Source organism: Hipposideros armiger, unplaced genomic scaffold (genome assembly GCF_001890085.2).
Source record: "Hipposideros armiger isolate ML-2016 unplaced genomic scaffold, ASM189008v1 scaffold_180, whole genome shotgun sequence".
Taxonomy (NCBI): Eukaryota; Metazoa; Chordata; class Mammalia; order Chiroptera; family Hipposideridae; genus Hipposideros; species Hipposideros armiger.
The window spans coordinates 492,527-513,754 of record NW_017731530.1 but is presented as its reverse complement, the minus strand read 5'-3'; the positions used below and the strand labels follow the sequence as shown (position 1 = coordinate 513,754).

General features: G+C 37.7%; 1 protein-coding gene across 1 annotated transcript in view; it reads left to right on the top strand.

Moving 5' to 3' along the window:
• The window catches only part of ME1 (malic enzyme 1), a 187,939-nt gene that overhangs the window by 132,216 nt on the left and 34,495 nt on the right, over positions 1-21,228 (top strand). The window contains exon 6 of the mRNA XM_019652469.1: positions 14,793-14,902. Within this exon, the coding sequence (XP_019508014.1) occupies positions 14,793-14,902 (110 nt within the window). The remainder of the gene's footprint in view (positions 1-14,792; positions 14,903-21,228) is intronic.

Below are 21,228 nucleotides of genomic sequence, written 5' to 3'. Positions count from 1 at the left end.
AAAATCAGAACCATTTAAAACTGGTTTAATACAAAAGGAAGTCAAAACAAGTCTTAGAACTACATCATATTTTTGTCCCTAAAAATTGCTTAGGTTTAAGTAGGAACTCGGCAAATAATTCTAATTTTAGTATTTTGGATTAAATCACTTCAACTAATTATTGAGCTCTTTTAAGGGAGGAAAAAAAGGCATTGACATGCAAGTAAATGTACCCATACAGGTGCCAATAGAAACAAAGCAGTTTGGGCTTAAAAGACTTTCATGCCACTGGAACATATGATGGCTTATTTTATGAGGCCCCCACTAGGTGGGAAGAAGAGAGCTTATTAATAAAGAAGGGAACATGATATTTTGGCATTTTTATTAGTATTAGGCAATAACATTTCCATAAGAAATACTGTTAATATGGAATTATAAATAGACTAAACTTCAGGACACATTATTAGTAGGTGGGTCCTGGTTATGGACGATGGTTAGTGTTCAGGCTTTGACACTGGACCACATGATTGTGCCAGCGAGGCCAGATTTGTAATTTGTATTGGATGTGTGCCTTCAGCTATTTCTAAACATACAGCTCTCAGAGTCTTCTCAAATAATATGAATAGATTTCTGCGATTCCGTGGCATGAGAGTGGATATTGTCTTTCAAAGCTTTTATTTTAAGTAGTTATACATACAAAGTCCTAATTTCATTTTTACTTTGATTCTGAGGTTTCACTATGATTCTTTTTAAAACAAAGTTCAAATCCAATGAGTGTTATCTCTTTCCAGGTGATACCTTGGGTTACTGCAAATGTTCCCCATACTTTTGGAATTCCTCTTTGACGACTATCTTTAGAACGCATAGCAATTCTTTTAAGTATTACCATGGTGGCACTTTAAGACAAATTCTTCCAGGCTGATATTGGTCGTTAAGAATAGTAAGAATAAGAACATTGATGCAAGTCAGTGTTTGCATGTAGTTCTTATTCACAAGATATATATATGTGTTTTTAAATCCATTATTGCTAGTTCAGAGAGAGGGAGGAAAATCACCTACAAGATAGAACTGTAAGGCAATGAAACTGATTTTAAACTCACTTTGAAAGTAATCGAGAAGTTGCAGCTTAATTGAGTAAATATATAGTTGGAAAGTGGGCACTGTGAAGGGCAGCATTCGTATTCATTTGAATATATAAATTCTGACAAATTTCTCTGAAAATATTCTGTATTTTTATAGTCTGAAATAAGATAGAAGATATGAGTATTTTCCTACATCAAAAAAATAAAGAAAGAGAAAAAGGTCTGCTGGCATCATAAGTGGCCTTTGTACTTGGCCTTTTTCGCATTCCTCTTAGGTGACAATACTCACTAGTGTGTCTGCTCCTGTAATCTTGGGCGTTATTTAACCTTCCTGGGCATTACTTGTTGCCAAATGGTCTCCAAAGACCTTTCTAGCTTGAAAATTTTGTGACTCTGATAATCTGCAGCAAAATCACATACAATTCCCTTTGCTACTCATAACTTTATCCCTAGTGTTTTGTGGAAGTTGTTGGCTTTTAGAAATAAACAGTTTGATCTAGACTAAATTGAGAAGGAGACATAGACAGATTAGTGATTCAAACTACAGAATTAAATGACATGATTGAGGTTGGGGATAAGGTATTTACTGGAACATGAATTTGAAGAGACCTTTAATTCTCTATGGTAAGTTTTCAGATGTAGTTTATAAAAGCATTTTCTCAATTTCTGCATCCTTTATATGAAGGCATTCAGGGCATGAGAAATGGTGCAGATCAAAATAATGGCTTGTGGATGCACAGATCAGTTTCTTAGAGCCAAAGCTGCCCTGAGGATTTTAGCTCATACCCATGCTGCCCTCAACTCATAGAGACGGATGCAGCCTCCTCCCATATTATGCCCATCTCCTTACATCCCACCTTTGCAATCCATCAGGTGGCCTCTGGACATAATTCTCAGAAAATCTTGCCTCACCTTATTGTTATTTTTGGTCTCCTATTAAAATGCGAAATTGACATGCCATTTGTCTATTTCCATATACTCTTTTACATACTTCATGCTTTTTCATACTTCATGTTTTATGCCTCATCTCCCCTAAAGCAAACTCCCTCCCTCTCAAACCTTTCCACTATGCCTTTGGAAACCCATTCCTTAATAAAAGGCTCCCTTACATCCTAACTGGGTGTTCCCTTTACCTCCTGGCTTTACTGAAGCCTGGCTCACATAAAGCCCTCTACTCTTTTTTTTTTTTTTAGGAGTTTTATTGGGAAATTGGGGGGATGGGAATAGCGCTGGGGAATTGGGGGAAGGGAAACAGATAAGTTGCTGTCCTTTTGTTCTTCAGTCTAGTTGTGGAGGATGTTGCTTCACTGGCCCAAGTTGCCACCATCATTGCGCTCTTCCCGGGGGAGGCAGATCAGTCGCCGGCTTCTAGACGGCCACTCACGCTGGCTGCTGGCCACTCACGCTGGCTGCTGGCTACACACGGTAGCCCATGGCAACCCGCTGCAGCAGGGACTGCAGCCTACACCGTCTCACGGCAGCCCAGCTCCAGGTCGAGCTGTTGTTCACCATCTTAGCTGCAGAGGGCAGCGTCACTGGCCCTCATATGTGGGATCTGAACCGGGGCCCTCTGGCGTCCCAAGTCAGCTCTTAACCATCACGCCACTCGGCCGGCTCGCCCTCTACTCTTCCTACAGTGCTTTCAAATAATCATTCTTATTGGCCCAGACAGTTTTTTAGGGTTGGGAGATGAGATCGGTGTCTTCTCCCTTCTGTTCCTTTCAGACTATTAGTACTCCATCCTTATGTAAGCCCCACCCCCCAAAAAATACCCCACTTCTTTGATGTTTATGCCAGTTAGGTTTATCATATCTCTATCTTCTCCCAATGTCTTAACTACTTTCCTCTGATTCTTGCCCATTTTCAAAGTCTTGCTCTCAACTCACACTAATTTCCACACGGATGACCTTTCTTGTATGTTGGCCTTCCTTGTTCATAAGATCTTCATTTTTAATGGCCTTCAGTACCACACCACTTTAGATACCAGCTCATGGCTATAGCGTAGGTCTTATTGTCACCTGTAGCTGTTCCAACTCTGAAATACTAAAGTCCTGTATCTTAATTTCTCACCACAACGCCCTTCGCTTGCTTATCTCTCAAGTTACTCAGAAGCAGCACATCCAAAGCTGAACTCATGACCTCCCTTACCAAACCTGCTTTTTCTCTGGAGGCTTCATACTTTCTAATATACTACAATACATCCTCTACCAAGCTGCCAAGCTAGAAACTTGGAATTCATTCTTGATTCCTTCTTCCTCATCGTCCACTTCTCACCTGATATTGTCGATTCTGTCTCCTAAATATTTCTTGAAAACGGTCTACTTCTCCCTGTCCCCGTTCTCATTTCCAGATGCAGGCCTGTGTTTTACAGCAGCCTCCTAAGTAAACTCCCTGCATCTAGTCCTGCCTGTCTCTAATCTAGTCTTCATCCTGACCACACAGAGTTAGTTTAAAATGCAAATTGATCATATCACATTCCTGTTTAATGTTTCCTAGGGTCAAGTAGAAAACCCCTGCATAATCTAGTTCTGTTTACCTCTCTAGCCTTATAATTCTTGTCTCTTTGCCCTCGAGCCCTGCAATTGAGTCATAACTAATTTATTTCAGTTCCTGGAATATGCCATTGTTTTATTTAACTCTGGGCCTTTGAGCTTGTTCCTTCTGCTCACAAATTTGCCCCCTTTCTCTTAGCTTGGCAAACTCATACTCATCCTGCAGGCTTTCGCGTCCTCTAGGAAGCCTTTCCTAATCCCCTGTGCTGGATAGGTGCCCCCTCTCTGTGTTTTGGCATCCTGAATTTCCTCTATGAAAGTACTTACCACACTGCGTTATAATCTCCTATTTACTGTATCGTCCAGGAGTCTGTATGTTCTGTGAGGGCAGGAATGTGTCAACAGCATCTAGAACAATTCCTGACCTCTGGGCTCAGTATATCATTTGATAAATTGATAAATAAGGGAAGAATGGAAGAATACGATTTCTTTTTGAGACTAGCAGGGGATAAGTTTAGATGAGATCTCATTACATAAGACCTGCTTTAAAATAGCATGACAGAATTGTTTTTAGTGTGAAAACTAATTTCAGTGTGGAAGAAAACAAATGCAAGGAGACTCATCGGGAAATTGTAGTACTTTTGCAATCCTGTGGTCCAAGGAGCTGAACTTGAACTGAGGCATTGGAACAGAAAGCATAACAATTAATATGAATGCCTTTCATGTTAATTGTATCAGAAGAAGGTATAATACAATTTGACCACTGGAATGTGAGCTAAAGAGAAAATGATTACATTGTTTTGACATTTGTGGTGCCAGTGATAGAAATAGGGAAAGTTTGGATAACAAGTTTTATAAGAAAAACAATTCAAAATTTTTAGGAATTTTATATTTACATATTAAATTAAAGTTATAATGGAAAAGATTTTGCTGATTTTGGAGGCAAGGAGTAATTGTTAAATGCTTTTTAGTAAATTATACTAAATAGCAAATTTAGTTATATGCAGCTTCAGACTGTCTTGAAAGTTAAAGAACTCACAGTCTTAAAAACTCTGCTAATGTTTTGAGAAGCAGACAATACACAAATAAAATGATTCAATTTTGCTTCTGATTTATTGCTTGTCCTTCATATAAAAGAGTTGTGATTTTTTTGATACTATAGATGCTTTCACAGAAATCCATTACTGAGTAAGAATGGTTGACACTATAGAAAAATATTATTTTAAACATTTATTCCTCTTTTAAAGAAAAAAATCCATTATATAATATTTCTCCAAGTCTTTCTTACTATCATTTTGACAACATAGAGTTGGAGTTCTTTTGAAAGATCAGCAACGGAGATTTAGACTTAGAAGTCATTTGGCTGAAGATGATTGCTGAATCTCTACGAATAGGTGAACTTGATAAGGGAAAGATTATAGGGGTAAAAGAATGGAAGAATGGGTGATTAATGCTGACACTTCATAATCTCCACTTGTTACAGAGAATAATTAAAAAGTGTCATCAAAATATAATAGAAGAAATGATAAGAGAAATGAAAGTAATACCTAAATGTTACAAAATAAGACAGAGGTAAAATAGTAGGAAATGTAGCCATATTACAGTGAATTTAAGGAATGGACACATACTAACCTATACATGTCTTACCTACAAAGAAGAATTAAAATTGAATAGTTCTTGGCCAGAGAGAGCTTAAGTCAATTTCAAATACTTGTCCTAGCATTTAAAACTATGCGTAACCTGAGACTCAGCAACTGGTGTTTGATCTTCTGAAATTCCACAAACTACTAATGTCCTCAGTGTCCTCCAGCACAAACCTTAAGACCTCTGTGATTTTATCCTCTATCTCACTCCTGTCTGCATTTGAATCCTACCCAAGGGCTCACCTTAAGCCTCACTTAATTCCTGTTGTCTTCCCTAAACCCTATAGTTCTCTCTTTGTGCACCACTAATTTTGCTTTTAATTTGAACTTTTAATTTTTTTTGCTCGTATCCTTTGTCTTCTCAGGAAAACTGTAGGCATTTTAAGAGCAGGATTCATGTTTCTTATTTGCTGCTCAATTCTTAGGGCACCCTCAGACCTTAGTTACATTATTAAAAGTGTGTAGTTTGGAATAAATTATCTCTAAAGTACCCAACCAGAGCTAAAGTGCTCTGAATCTTGAATGCTGCATAGTGCTCTGTATGTAATAAATCCTGAAAACCATGTTACTGTATCTCTTAGGGGAAGTCAAAATGTTCTTGGTTGACCTGGTTAAAGTGAATTCTTGATAGTTTATAACGAACGAAAGACTAATGTTTCCACCAATATTTGCCTATATACTTTCTTTAATATTGGATCATCGTAAAAGTCATGACACATTTTTGCAATGAAAAACATAGAAAAAAATACGTCATGACTTTTCCAACAACCCAATAAAAATTCCTACTCTATTGAATGCATACAAATGCTGTCTTGCTGGTTTTATGATAAAATCACAACTCCCTTATTTTATCACTGTAATTCTTTTAATTTAAATATACTGTTCACTTTATTGACTTGGCCACGACATTGGTACTCTGTGGGAGCCAGTATACAGGTATAGCAGTTAAAACTACGGCCCTGCAGTTCACTCTAGACCCTACCACTTATTAGCAGTATCAATTCAACCATTGCCCTTAATCTCTCTGAGCTCCAGTTACTTTATCCGTAAAATGGATAATAACAATACATGCCTCAACAATACATTGGGTGATTGGGAAAATTAAACGAGATAATCCCTATAAAGTGTCTGGCATGTGGTAAATGTAGTGATTAGTCACTGTCATAAGGTTTTTGTCTGATTTAACAATGCCACAGGAGTAAATTCTCTGCAGTTCTTACAAGTTAATTTTATGGGTGGTATTTCCGTTAACTTTTAAAACCATTTACACCCACTATTTTATGTGGTATTTTGATCATAAAATAGTAGGTTCTTTTCATAGTTACGTTGAATTGAATTGGCCAACTTCCTTGTGTGCCACTACTTATAATTTCAGAGTGACAAGGCTGGTTCAATGTGGAACAAAATATCCCTTACATGGCTTTCTCTTATTATATGATGCAACATGATTGTATCACAAAATGCATTCAGAATGCCTGTCTCTAAATCTTTAGGAGTCAAATCAGAGTTAACTACCAGGTAGAGAAAAATCATGAAATTAAAACTGATATGCTATATCCTCCAGGGAATAATTCTAAACTAAACTTTTGTAAATGACAAGGTATCTTGTGCACCATCTTACTACCTATGCCTATATCCCGATTTCACTTCGAAAACAGTATAAGTTTACCGCCTGACCACATTGTGTCCTAAACACCGAAGGCAAACCATATTGAGGGGGTTTCATTTTAACCACAGAGAAATTATAACAAGCCCAAAACCACAGGACCAAGTAAGTAGTAGATCCAGGAATAGAACTGAGAAGGCTCTGATTCCTCCTCACATGCTGAAACCACAAGGTTCTGGTGCTTCTGAGCATAATGACAGATCATCTGATGGTGCAAGACCACTGGTACATGACACATCAGGAGCAAAGCATATGAGGGCACTGTCTCAACGCAGGCAGCCTTTCCTGCCTAAAGGGCCGTGAGGAAACCAGAGAGGAGGGGAAGGAGCCATTATAAGCACCAGATGATTAGTGACTGATATTTGTGTTTGGGGTAATCAGTTGCTACCACAAAGTTTGTTTCTCTGCTAAGGTTGTTTTTAAAAAGCAATAATTTATAACCATAGAAATGCCTTTACCCAGTCTTAATAACATTTTCATAATTTTTAATAAAGCTAAAGGAGTTTTCTAGAATGGCATCATATATATATATATATATATATATATATATATATATATATGGCACATAACTTTTTTTTTTTAAGATTATATTGGGGAATTGGGGAAGGGAACATTATGTTTTTCCAGGACCCATCAACTCCAAGTCAAGTTGTTGTCCTTCATTCTTAGTTGTGGAGGGCACAAGCTCAGCTCCAAGTCACCGCTTTCAATCTAGATGGGGATGAGGGGTGTGGGAGGGGGGGCGGCAGCCACGGCCTCCATCCCATGCGGGAGTTGAACCAGCAACCTTATTGTTAGGAGCATGAGCTCTCACCAGCTGAGCCATCCGGGTGCCAGTTGGCAGCTCAGCTCGGGCACAGCTCACTGGCCCATGTGGGAATCAGACCGGCGACCCTGTTGCTCAGAGCTCACGCTCTTAACCAACTGCGCCACCTGGCCGGCCCCATCATAACATTTTTTTTGTTGTTGTTCCTTTCACAAATTGACTTCACACCCCTTTTACTTAACCATTTTTGCTTCTCTTGCCTTTAGTTGGATTCCAGAGCACTGAAATGATGGGTTTGAACGCTTTGTCCTGTTCTACTGTTGCTGTTTAGGGAACTAATTTACCAGCCTCCTTGCTCTGTCATGCCAGAAGTAGTCTTATCCTTTGTTGCTGTTTTATATGGATAAAAATTACTATTTTTTACTTATATTTTACTGTTCTATTATATCACATACCTTCTTTCTGGGGTATTTTCTTTCTTCCTGAAATACCCTTCAGAAGTTCCTTTAATAAAATTCTTTAGGTTTGTATTTGTGTAAGGATGTCTTTGTTTAAACCTTACTCTTGAAGAATAGCTTTGCTAGATATACTGTTCTTAGGCCTTTGAAAATATTATTTTACTGTCTATGGCTTACACTGTTGCTATTAAATGATAAGAAAAATTTAATTATGATAGAGTACTCACGTGCCAGTCTTTGCACACTGAGGACTTACATTTATCACTTCATTTAATCTTGATAACAGGCATATTATAATATGTCATTATTATTCTCACTTCTCCTAATGGAGAAACAGAGACACAGAATGGTTAATGACACAAATAATTGAGGAGGACAGGATTTCATCCCAGGAGCTCTGATTCTAGAGCCTATGTTTTTAAACTACTGTCACAGCCAAGCAAATACTTAAATAGAAGAATGAGAGATAAATAATTTTACTAAATACTAAAGTTGTTTAAAAACTATAGTAATTAAAAAAGGGAGGCATTTTTTTTCCTCTGGATGGAGAGATTAGTAGACTAATTATTACTATTAGACTCTTGTTACCGAGCAGTATCAACATGCTGTGCCTGTTTCTTCATTTATAAGATGAGAATAATAACACTACCTGCCTCATTATGTGGTTGTGAAGAATAAGTGAATACACACACACACACACACACACACACACACACACGTGAAAAAAGTATTTTTTGTCCTTAGCAGTAATAGAATAAAAGAGAAAAGCATAAAAACCGACCTGACTACATCAGATACAGTATCTGATTACAGGTGATGAGGGGAAAGGATGGACTACTAAATAGCGGTGCTGGGATATTTGGGTGAATTATATAGAAAACAGAAATTTTGATCTATCTTTAAAAACAATCTATATCCAAACAGTAAAACATAATACCAAATATAGAGCTTAATTATTTTCTCAATCCATGATAGCATTAGAAGAAAATTTTAATAGTTAAAATGTATGTGGATAAGACTGTAATGAGCATATCATCAAGGGTAGAAACTATAAATCAAAAGATGAAAAGATCTGACTATATAAAGATTTAAAATTGCTTTTGTAAAGACAAACAGGAACAGTATAAATGATTAATGGCACAGTATACTAGAGTAGGGAAACCTGCTACATATATATAGCATAAAGTTAATATTCTTAATTTGTAAAGAGCTCTTATGAAATAATAAAGAAAAACTATAAGAACAGAAATATTAACCAAAGAGCATATAATCTTCCAGGAAGAATTACAAATGACCAATAGACATAGAAAAATATGCTAAGCTTCACTAGTAATCAAAAAAATACAAAAGTTCAGATACCAGTTTTCACCTATGAATTTTATGGTTATTAAAAAAGAGACTCCAGGGCCGGCCGAGTGGCGCGATGGTTAAGAGCTGGCTTGGGACGCCAGAGGGCCCCGGTTTGGATCCCACATATGAGGGCCAGTGACACTGCCCTCCACAGCTAAGATGCTGAACAACAGCTCAACCTGGATCTGGGCTGCTGTGAGTTGCCTGCTACAGCATAGGCTGCAGCCCCTGCTGCAGTGGGTTGCCATGGGCTGCTGTGTGTAGCTAGCAGCCAGCGTGAGCGGCCAGCAGCTGCAGTGAGCGACCATCCAGAAGTCGGTGACTGATCTGCCTCGCCCGGGAAGAGCACAATGATGGTGCCAACTTGGGCCAGTGAAGCGATATCCTCTACAACTAGACTGAAGAACAAAAGGATAGCAACTTGTCTGTTCCCCTTTTCCCAATTCCCCAATAAAAATCTTAAAAACAAAAAAAAAGAGAGAGTCCATCAAGGACAAATATAATACATTAATAAATGCAATGGAAAAAAAGTAACTTACTTCAAAAGTATTTTTACTGGTTCAGAAGAGAGAGACCTCAACTGCATTGTGATATCAAGATGTAGTGATTTGAGATGGTCTTTGAATAATAGGCATGATGTTAACAAGAAGTGAGAAATGAGGGAAGATTTACTGCTCTGCCTTCTGAGAGGTTTGGCAGTGGGATGGGGGGAGAAAGACAAGTAATAATAGCTTTGACTTGTCATGGTCAAGGAATGTGGTTTTAAAATCAGCGAGTCCTGAGCATCCTTAGAGACAAGAAGGGAGGGACAAGCGGAGGAGAAATGGAAGCTGTTACTGTAGACAGGTAAAGTTGAAGAAGTAAGGACCACAGAGAGATTAGGAACAAGAAAGCAAGAATACTTCTCAGAAGTAGAGGGAAAAAAAAGGAAGTAAAAGTACAAAGATTTTTAAATGTGGAGGAGAGCTATGAAAGCTAAGATGGTTCTTTCTGGATAGCATTAGTCTTAATGTGGTAGTGACTGGTAAGAGACTGAGTACTTGTGGAAAAGGAAAATAAAACAAAAGGTTTGTAAAAGCTGCTTTGGGAGCATGTTGTGGACAAGTAACCAATGAAAACAAATATTGCAGGACTTGATTAAGGCCCTGGCTGAGTCACTATAGCATGAGCTTGTGTGCTATCTAAGTGGAGCGGGGGTGTTATTCAGAGTGAGGGAGAGCCAGGGGATGAGGGAGTCTAGAGAGACAGCCAGTGCACTGCTGAAATAATTGTCTTTGGCATTCAGAAGCGAAGCAAGATGGAATGAATTAGGAGGAAAGGAAGGGCCAGAATGAAGGGCAGATTATGTGCTGGAGAAGGAGTTGATGAAAGAGATGGAAGACAGGACAAGGGACAGAGAGAAGAGCAATTTAGAATTTAAGATCTTGGCAGTAGAACTTTTAGACTATTAATTTCTTCCTATTAATTCTAATTTTATTTAGCTATTGTTTGCTCATATGGGAATTTTCTAATTCTTTTTATTTGGACTAACATATTATTTTTTTGTCCTACCATGAGAGTATTATTTTTTTTAATTATGTAAGTTTCAGGTGTACAATATTATAATTCGACATTTGTATACACTACAAAGTGATCACCTCCAAAAGTCTAGTGACCATCCATTACCATACCATTGACACCCTCCACCCCTTTCACCCACTCCCCAACCACCTTCTCCTGTGGTAACCACCAATCTGTTTTCTGTATCTATGAATTTGCTTGTTTTATTTTGTTTGTTCATTTTTTTTTTAGATTCCACATATGAGTTAAATCATGTGGTATTTGTCTTTCTCCTTCTGACTTATTTCACTTAGTGTTATATCCTCAAGGTACATTCATGTTTTTGCAAATGACAAGATTTCATTCTTTTTTATGGCTGACTAATATTATATATGTGCGAGCCATATCATCTTGATTCATTCATGCATCAGTAGACACCTAGGTTGCTTCCATATCTTGGTTATTGTAAATAATGCTGCAGCAAACACAAGCAAACACAGGGGTGTATATATCTTTTCGAATTAGTACTTTTGTACTCTTTGGGTAAATACCCAGAAGTGGAATAACTTAATCATATAGTAGTTCTATTGTTTATTTTTTGAGGAATCACCATTCTATTTCACTTAGTGCCTGCACCAATTTACAATTCCACCAGGAGAGTAAGAGTGTTACAAGGGTTCTATTTTCTCCACATTTTCTCCAACACTTGTTATTTCTTGTCTTTTTGATAATAGTTATTCCAACAGGTGTGAGGTGATATCTCATTGTGGTTTTGATTTGCATCGCTGTAATAATTAGTGATGTTAAACATCTTTTCATGTGCCTGTTGGCCATCTGTAAAATAGTATTTCTTTAAAAGACCTAATAGACTATTGTAAGAAAATCTTATGAGCAAATGATTAACGTTTCCAAAAGGACTTTGAGAGAAAGAAAGAAAAGGAAAAAAAAGAAGAAGGTATAAAGACAAAATTTTAAATGCTGATGGAAAAAAATAGTAGTTTCATAGGAATTTGTTTTCTTACATAACTGTAGAAAATAAATATTTTTAAAGAAAGGGCAGTTAAACATGAAGAAAAAGTATAAGAATAACCATGATTTACATTTGGGAATTCCCATTTGTATTTGAGAATTCAGCAAAAGAGAAAAATGTGTTAAGAGTCCTATAGTACTAAATGAGTTTTTTTTTTCTTAAGTCTTGTTTTGAGTGGGCTGGCTAACCTTTTTAGTTTCCTTAACAGAAACTACTGATGTTAAAAACTTCTGTAACCTACTTAGTGCCTAGTCTTTAAAAATTAACATGAAAGGAGCTTGATTTTCTTTCTTGCTAAATAGTGAAATTCTGCAATCTCCTCTCCCCGATTTACCAGTTGCCCAAGGTTTTCCTCATCTATAAAATTGTACCTTCAGATTAAATGAGAAAATATCTATAAATTACATTAATCCAACAAGTATTTGTTGAGCTCTTATCTTACATTATGTCTATTTGTGGGAATATAATGTTTAATTTTGGACTTTTCAGTTTGAGATACATTCAAATAAAATTATCCAGCTGGCCAAAATATATACAAGTCTGGAGTTCACAGTAGACTAGAAATACTTATTTGGGAGTGAGTCTATATAGCTGATGATTAAAACCATGAACATGATTGAGAGTCTATCAGGATTCTCTCTCTCTCTCTTTCTGTCTCTGTCTCTGTCTCTCTCTCTCTCTCTCTCTCACACACACACACACACACACACACACACACACACACATACGGATAGAGTCATGAGAAATAACCAGTGTTTAAGTGCTAAGGATTGCACAAGGGAAAAAGAAATGACCAGGAGAAGGAACAGAAAAGGATGATATCACAGAATTCTAGGGTATAGAGTTTCAAGGCAAAAGATAAACAGAATTTGTGGCTACGCAGCAAAGAGCTCTAATAAATTAAGTATTCAAAGAGTGTTCATTGGATTTTTAGTCAGGAAATATTTTAACTTTAGAACAGCAATCCTAGTCATGAGGGCAAAAGGTAAACTGTAAGGGATTGAGAAGTAAATGAGAGATAAACTGTAGATTACTATTCAAGCACATTAAATGGAAAGGTAGGAAAACATGGGATCAGGAGAGAACTTTTCTCATTTAATGAGAGATTCAAACTCAATTAGAGGAAGGAACTTGTCAAGAATAAGGAGTTACAAAATAAGGAGAGAGGGGGCGAATGAAGGATGAAGGGGTGAGAACGTGAGCACCAGCGGCAGGTTACCTTGTCCACTGATGCCTGGAGAACAGAGCTAAGACAGATGGGGAGGTAGGGGGAATCGCTGAGGGAGGTCATGCATTATGCCCTCACTATTCCAGGAAGTAGGAGACAAGTGAAGAGGTCAAGATTGAAAAGGATCGGGGAAGGTTAGAATCCTCATCGGGTGTAATGGAAGTGGAAACTGACCAAAGACAAATAAAAGGAATCACAAATAGGACAGCAGCGGGAGGCTTGCTGAGGCTGGAGACCATAAATCTGTGGTAGTGAGGATGTTCCTGGCTTTATGGCTTTCTCTGGCAACTCTCAGATAGTCGGGTTACCAATGATTTTAATTTCCCTTGCCTTGGATGGATCGGTGGGTGGATGATCTTATGAATAAATGGTCAGACAAGTAAGTTTACTGTAGAAATAAAAATCCATCCTGCATATTTCAAAGCCTTTTACTGTTTGATCATGGATAGAGAATAAAAACCAGAATCCTAGACTAGAATTTTAAGGTTTCCAACATAAAATTCTGACTCTATCTTTCACTACATCCTTACGTGTATCAGCACATTATAGCCAAAAAGTGCTTAATTTTTTGAACAACTTTTTATTTTCCTACTTTCACTTCCATTATTTTGCTTCTGCTATTTACTCAGCTTGTAAAACCCTACACCTCAACTTTTGAAATCCTAGCTGTTCATTAAAACTCAGTTCATTTGTTACCTGGTGTGTGACCCCAGCCAGAAGTCCTCGCATCATCTATAATTCCTTGTGCATACCACTTTTATGCTACTTTTCATTTATTTCAAAATATTTTAGTTTCTACTAAATTTTAAATTCCTCAGTGGTAAGGACCATGTTTTTGTCATCTTTGTATAATTTCATAGTGCCAACACAATGCTTTTTCTGTAGTAAATATTTCCTGAACAGGCATTGTGTGAGGTTGTGGGGACAGTTTTCCCACAATGAGACCGAAAGCTGGCTGAAAGCTACCCACAGGGAGACCGACAATGAAATGAAGTTCACAGAGACATGCAGGTGGAGAGACTTTTGCTCAATGCAAAGACCTCGAGGGTCGAGGGGCGCCTGCATCCTCCTTTTATTGAAGGGGACTAACAAAGCTCTACTTAGGATTTGCGTCATGAATGGGTGATAAGCGGATGTGGGGTGTAAGCAATAAGCACATGTGGAGCTTCCTTGTGATGTCCTGAGCCTCCCCGCTCCATCTCTGTTATCTGTCTTCGGCCCTTCACATACTGTCCCTTTCCTATCCCATGCCTTGAGTCGTTGCCAACCACCTTCGGCTTGACACGTATTCAAGTCATGAGAATCCTTGGGCCGTTGCCAACTGCCTTCGGCCGACACGCACCCAAGTTGCCCTCCTGCTCTGACCTTTCAGAGCGGGGGCCTTACAATATTGTAATCCTGTGCTGTGTCCCTACAGCATTGTATTACATGTTTATATTATGCAGCAAGATAGGACCTTTAAAAGAAAATAATGTTTTGCCATTTCTATAGGGTATTTTTAAAGGTTTATTTTTAAATGTTATTTTCTTAACTTCTAATGGGAATGTTTTGTCTCATAGGTATGGTATGAATTGCCTTATTCAGTTTGAAGATTTCGCCAACATAAATGCATTTCGTCTCCTAAACAAGTATCAAAACCAGTATTGCACATTCAATGATGATATTCAAGGTAATGTAATACATTTTCACTGCATATGGTTCAAGATGTCCTGATGGCTGCCAGAGAGGAAGGGGTGGGCGGATGGGCAAAAAAGGTGAAGGGAAATACGAGCTACAAACTCCCAGTTATGAAATAAATAAGTCACAGGAATGTAAGACACAGCACAGGGAATATATAGTCACTAATATCGTAATAACTTTCTGTGGTGACAGATGGTTACTAGACTTATTGTGGTGAGTGTATCATAAGGTATATCATGTGGAATCTATGTATTGTACACCTGAAACTTATATAACATTGTATGCCAACCATACTTTTAAAAAACATTTAAAAATAAGAGTATGTCCTGAAATTAGTTCAGAATTTTATAATCATTCAAATTCAATAAATATATACTAGATATCTATTAAATGCCAGGAATTATGCTTGGTGATTTTTCTGATTTACTTTCATATACTTGATAATAATACTCTGTGATTCTAGAGTCTCATATAATTCATGAGCTAGAGCATGAACTCCCTGAAATCTAATAAAATCTCCAGTGATTATGGCTAAACAGAGAATGAAATATATGAAAATATATTGTTTGTTTAAACAAAAGAATGTATATACTTTTCTCTCCAGCCTTCATCTCAGTCATTCATGATTTCTGAGCCTTGCCCCAACAAAAGCTGCCTTTATATATACTGTACCTCTTTTTACTCTTTGTCTTTGATTGTAGATGCTTGGCTTCTGATTTTGTCTACATTACCTGTTTTGCTGCTGTTGTACTTGTTTTTCTCTTTAAGCCTGTCTTTTTCAACACTCTCTAGATTCATACCCACCCAACCAACCCACCCACCCCCAAATCTAAGACCTTGCTATGAAAATCTTACTGATCTTGTAACATGAAGGGCAGGTAGAGGGGAAAAGCACAAGCAAAGATCCTCAGGAGGAAGACCATCGTGAGTTTTAGCACCCTTAAAGACGATCGCAAATGGCCTCCATGTGACTAATTCCAGTGGACAGTTTTCAGTGTTTATCGTGCTTGAATTCTCAGCAGCATTAACATTGTTCACCTCACCCTCTTCCCTGAAGTTCTCTCTTCTATTGATTTCCTTGTCACAGCACTCTGCTGACTTTCTTTCTGTCTCTTTGGATTTCTCCTTTTTTTTTTTTTTTTTTTTAGGTTCGTCCTTTTCTGGCTAGCTATTGAATAACAGAACCCTCCAGTACTAAGTCCCAGGCCCTTGGTTTTATTATGTCTTCTTAGGCATACATTCCAAGGCAGAACATTCCATTAGCAGATTTATATCTCTAGCGCAGATGTCTTTGAATTTCAGTCCACATACCCATCTGGTTATTTAAAATCTCCTCTTGGGTATTTCAAAGTTATCTCACATGCAACCTCCCCCAAATCAGACTTTTTTATTTCCTCACCAAACCTGATCTTCTTTCAATGTTCTCCTGCTCAGCGAATTCCTGATATCTTTCTATTGTTCATCTCTCCCTACCAAATACAGTTCATCACTAAATCCTCCTGGTTTTCTGTTGCAAAAAATCTGTCTCTTTCATCGATTTCTCTCCATTACCCTAATGTAAGTTACTATCATCTATCCTAAAGAGCGGATATTTTCCTGAGAAATCTTTCCACACTTCCTTTTGCTTCCCTTGCTTATATGTTCTCTGCATGTTATCTAGTTTGCCAGACACAGAACTAGGTGCTAAGGATTTAGGGGTGAACAAGCCAAAGTGTTCTTTTTGCTGTAGATCTCCAGTTATATCATTCCTTCCTTAGAGTGTTTTAATAGGATAAAGGATAAAGACAAAAACCGTGAACGTGGCCCAAAATGCATGGTCTGATCGCTGCCTCCCTCTCCAGCCTCATTATTTTTGCCATTCCAGCCGTAACGTCCTTTTTCAGATCCAAAAATGAGCCGGGCTTCTTCCTGTTACAGCTTCTATCCAAATGCTGATTCCTTTGCCTAGAAAACCCTTTCCTCCTCTTTTTAAGTCTCATCTAAATCTTGACATTCCTCAGAAAAATCTCCCAGATCCCAGTGTCTAGGTCAACTCCACCTATCACAGGCTGTCAGAGCACTCTTTATTTTCCCGTGTGGCACTTAATGGTAGCAGCTTTATGTATTTATGTGATTTCAACAATTATTATCTCCCTCCCCACTAAATGTTGAGCTCCATGAAGGGCTAGGAACATGCCTGCTTTGCTCATCACCTTGTCATTGACATGGTGCCCGGCCCATGGAAGGTACTGAATGTTAACGGAATGAATGCACTATGTCTACAGCAGGGGTTGGCAAACTGCAGCCTGTGGGCCAAATCCAGCTCTGTGTCTGTCTATTTTTGTCAAGTTTTATTGCAGTACACCTATGCACATTTGTTTCTGTATTGTTTGTGATTGGTTTCGTGCTGCAACAGCCGAGTTAGGTCTGGGACAGACACCCATATGACCACAAACTGTAAAATACTTAGTATCTGGCTATTTACAGAAAGAGTTTACCGGCCTCTAGCCTAAAGGGTTGCGTTGGTGAGAGTTGAACTAAGAAGTCAGGTTGGCTAAGGTAGGTTTGCATTTTGGAGAGATCACGCACATTGTTTTTAGTGTAGAGAATAGATTGAGCGGGAACAAATTTAAAGGCTTTTGCTATAATTCAGATACATGATGATGGTGCCTTGTTCTAGGAAAATGCCAGTGATGATAGAGGGAAATAAGAGGGATAATTGGTTGTTGATGATGAGGATGAGGAAAAGAGCACAGGACAGAGCCTAGGTTTCTGCCTTGAAAACCTGGTAGACTGGCAGGTCATAACTGAGAGAGAGGGAAATGCGAGACATCATAACATGTGGATGTTACGATCATAGACTCCGGAGTCAGACTGATTTTCTTTGCCCGTTACTAGGTGGACTTTGATCTATTTATTTAACCTCTCTGATTTTTAGCGTTTTTATCTATGGCAGAAGGTTATATAATAGCTTCCTTTTTTTTTTTCCTTTGAAATGAGATTGAATCAGAAGATTGATGGGAATAAAGGCGGACTGCAAGGGTTGCTGTGGAGAACTAGAGCGTCAACTGACTAGTTAACACAAAAGGATTCAGTAATCCTGAGTGTTGGGGATCCAGGTGAAGTTGGATACCACAAATATAGTATGACACCAAGCTGGGCAGCTTTCGTTCAAGAGTTTAATTGGCAAGGCTGAGACACAGTCAGTTGTATTTATCTTTTGGGGATATTTTACTGTATTTGTGCAAAGAAAGGACAATGGGACAAAAGCTAAGTGGGACTAAATGGGACTAAAGTTACCATCATAGCGATAAGCAGGACAGGGAAGGAAGTGACGCTACATGGACAGGGAGATAAGGCATATCACCTAGATGTTCCCGTGAGGTTAAATATTGGGTTGTCGGAAAAGTCATGGCATATTTTTTTCTATGTTTTTCGTTGCAAAAATGAGTCTTGACTTTTCTGACAACCCAATAATAGTTATAATGAGGGTAATTGAAGAAACAACTAGAAAGGCAAGTGATTATAGACCATGAATGTGGTAGTCCAAGAAGGATTAGCTGAGTGATGGTAAGCACTAAGATGAAATTTAGGAGGAAGGTAGCCGAAGTGGAATAAGTGGAATAAGATGAATGCCGTTGGAAATGAGGTAGTCCAAGGAAAATTTAAATGTAAAATGGGGATGATAATGTTTCTGTCATAGTTTATGTTGAGGACAAAATTATTATTTGTGAAAAATATACAAAATTATTATTTGTGAAAGTATATTGACTGAAATATACTTTATAAATAAAATTTTTTAAATTCTCTATGTTTAAGTTCTTTGGTATGACACAGCTATGTAAATACAATGTGTTTAAAAATTCTGAGTCTTGGGGCCAACTGAGTGGTACGTTGGTTAGGAGTTGGCTTGGGACACCAGCTCTGAGCAGCAGGGCCCCAGTTTTGGATCCCACATTAGGGCCAGTGACGCTGCACCCTCTACAGCTAAGATGGTGAGCAACAGCTCAACCTGGAGCTGGGCTGCTGTGAGTCACTGGTGATGGCGTAGGCTGAAGTGGGGCTGGCCGGCAGCCGGCGTGTGCTGCCATCCAGTGGCTGGTGAGCGATCTGCCTCAGCTGGGAAGAACGCAATGATAATACCAACATGGGCCAGTGAAGCGATGTCCTCCACAGCTAGACTGAAGAACAAAAGGACAGCAACTTGTCTGTTCCCCTTCCCTGATTCCCCAACGCTGTTCCCCTCCCCTAATTCCCCAATTAAAAAAATAATAAAAATAAATAAGTAAAAATTATGAGTCTATACCTTGAGGCACACTAATTAATCAAATCTTTCTTTTCCCCAAGTCCTTTGTGATGTTAATTATATTGTTAAAACATTAGTATCATTTTTATGACAAAGATGCTTACATAATTTCAACTTTCTTTTCTTTTTTTCATTAAACTTCTCTTTAAATATTTGTCCATAAGTGAGTATTTGGAGGAACTTGGGAGGGAAATAAAAATAGTCTAATTTTAATGTACTATAACCCTGACTTGAAGATACAATCAATGCATAATGATATAGAGTGCCTATGATGCTACAAATAGGCTTTGTAGATCAGCGTCTTAAAGTCACTTATCAATTCACTTTGCAGTAGTCTCTAGCCACCAGTTAACTGTTGAACAAACCTATATTATTCTTTTAAAAATATTCTGTATCTTTTGATTTTTGTGGGTCCCACAGAAATATCCATATAGAAGTTAAAGCCCAGTATTACATAATTTTGAATCAATATGCAGAAATAATAGGCATTAAAGTTCACTTTAAGAAAAAGAATGCTAAATCCCGATCATCAGACAAAATGAGCAATTAGGAATTAGGGTCAGAATTCCTATCAACTAAGGTCAAGAATTTAGAGGTCAAGGTCTAGGCTGTGTCAGAATTAAAGTCAGGAGCACAGGACACCTGAGGCAGATGCCAAGCCACTGCCAAGAGCACTGTACGTGGAATTTCCTTCAGGGGCCACAGCATAATATTCCCTCCAGCAGGTCGCCAGTGGAGACATTAAAGAACTAGTTTTTCATTCCAACTAATCTGTCCTAAAATATAATCTGCACACATATAGTCGAACTATTTCACATAAGAGTTTTAGAGTATTACTGCCTTAGCCAACAAAAAGAAATATTTGAGAAAAACATTTCTAATCTCTGACTAAAGAAAACTTTTGACAAGTTATTAGGGCTCTGACTAGAAATGACCAAACCATTTTGTGCATTTCTCCATACCAAAATAGTGTCCTCAGTGACACATTTTCCCCATATGTTTCTGTTTTATCTTTTTATCCTTATGTTTTTACCATTTTGCCCACAAATGTAATACTTTCCCCAGTGTGGGCATATGAATGGCATTCCAGAGCCAATGAAAATAATTATGTAACTATTAGAGCCTTACCATGTAAATAAATATTTTTTATGCCGGACCCTTGGGGAAACTTTTTTCTTTTTTTAACAGATATGTTATTTAAAGATATTATTTTATGAAAAGTATTTGATTTAAAAAATTACTTAATATTCTACTCTATTAGTTATAGTTAAGATTATTGAAATAATCTTAAATGATAGAGGTTTGGTTCAAAATTTATTTCGACCTTAATGTATTCTAATTATAAATTATTTTTAACTGGAAAAATGTGCAACTTAAATCCATTAAGAAATTGGACATTCAGTTATATAATGTGGAGATGATCAGAATTTAGCAAATTCACCAAAAGACTAGGCCTCATCCTTTGGTCATTTAAAAGCACCTACAAAAATTTTTTTTCTTCTCATAATAGCCTCTCTGGCTATTCTCTAACATGACATTCTAAATATTTTACATAGATATTTTAGCCATAATACACTAGTTTGATTGTTAAAATGTTTTTAAAATAAGGTTAATGTAGCCTAATCTTACACTAAATGCTTTGATAATTGAAAAGATAAAACCACACATGGTAAAACAGACAGTTCACAAAAGAATGAATACCATTGGCCAGAAAACATATTTTAAAATTTAATCATACCACTAAGTTCTGAAAAGCATGTTAAAGAGCCGATGAGAAACTGATTTTTTCTGTCTGGCCAGCAAATATTTTTATTATAATCCCAACTGTTAACGATGCTTTAAGAAAATGAGCACTATTTTACACTGATGGTAGAAACACAAATTGGTACAACTCTTGGGGAGGTAGTATGTGTTAAAAACCTTAAAAACATGCAGATCTTAGGGCCGGCCGAGTGGCTCAGTTGGTTAAGAGCTCACTCAAGAGTTTGAGCTCTGAGCAACAGCGGTTCGAGTCCAGCCCGAGCTGAGCA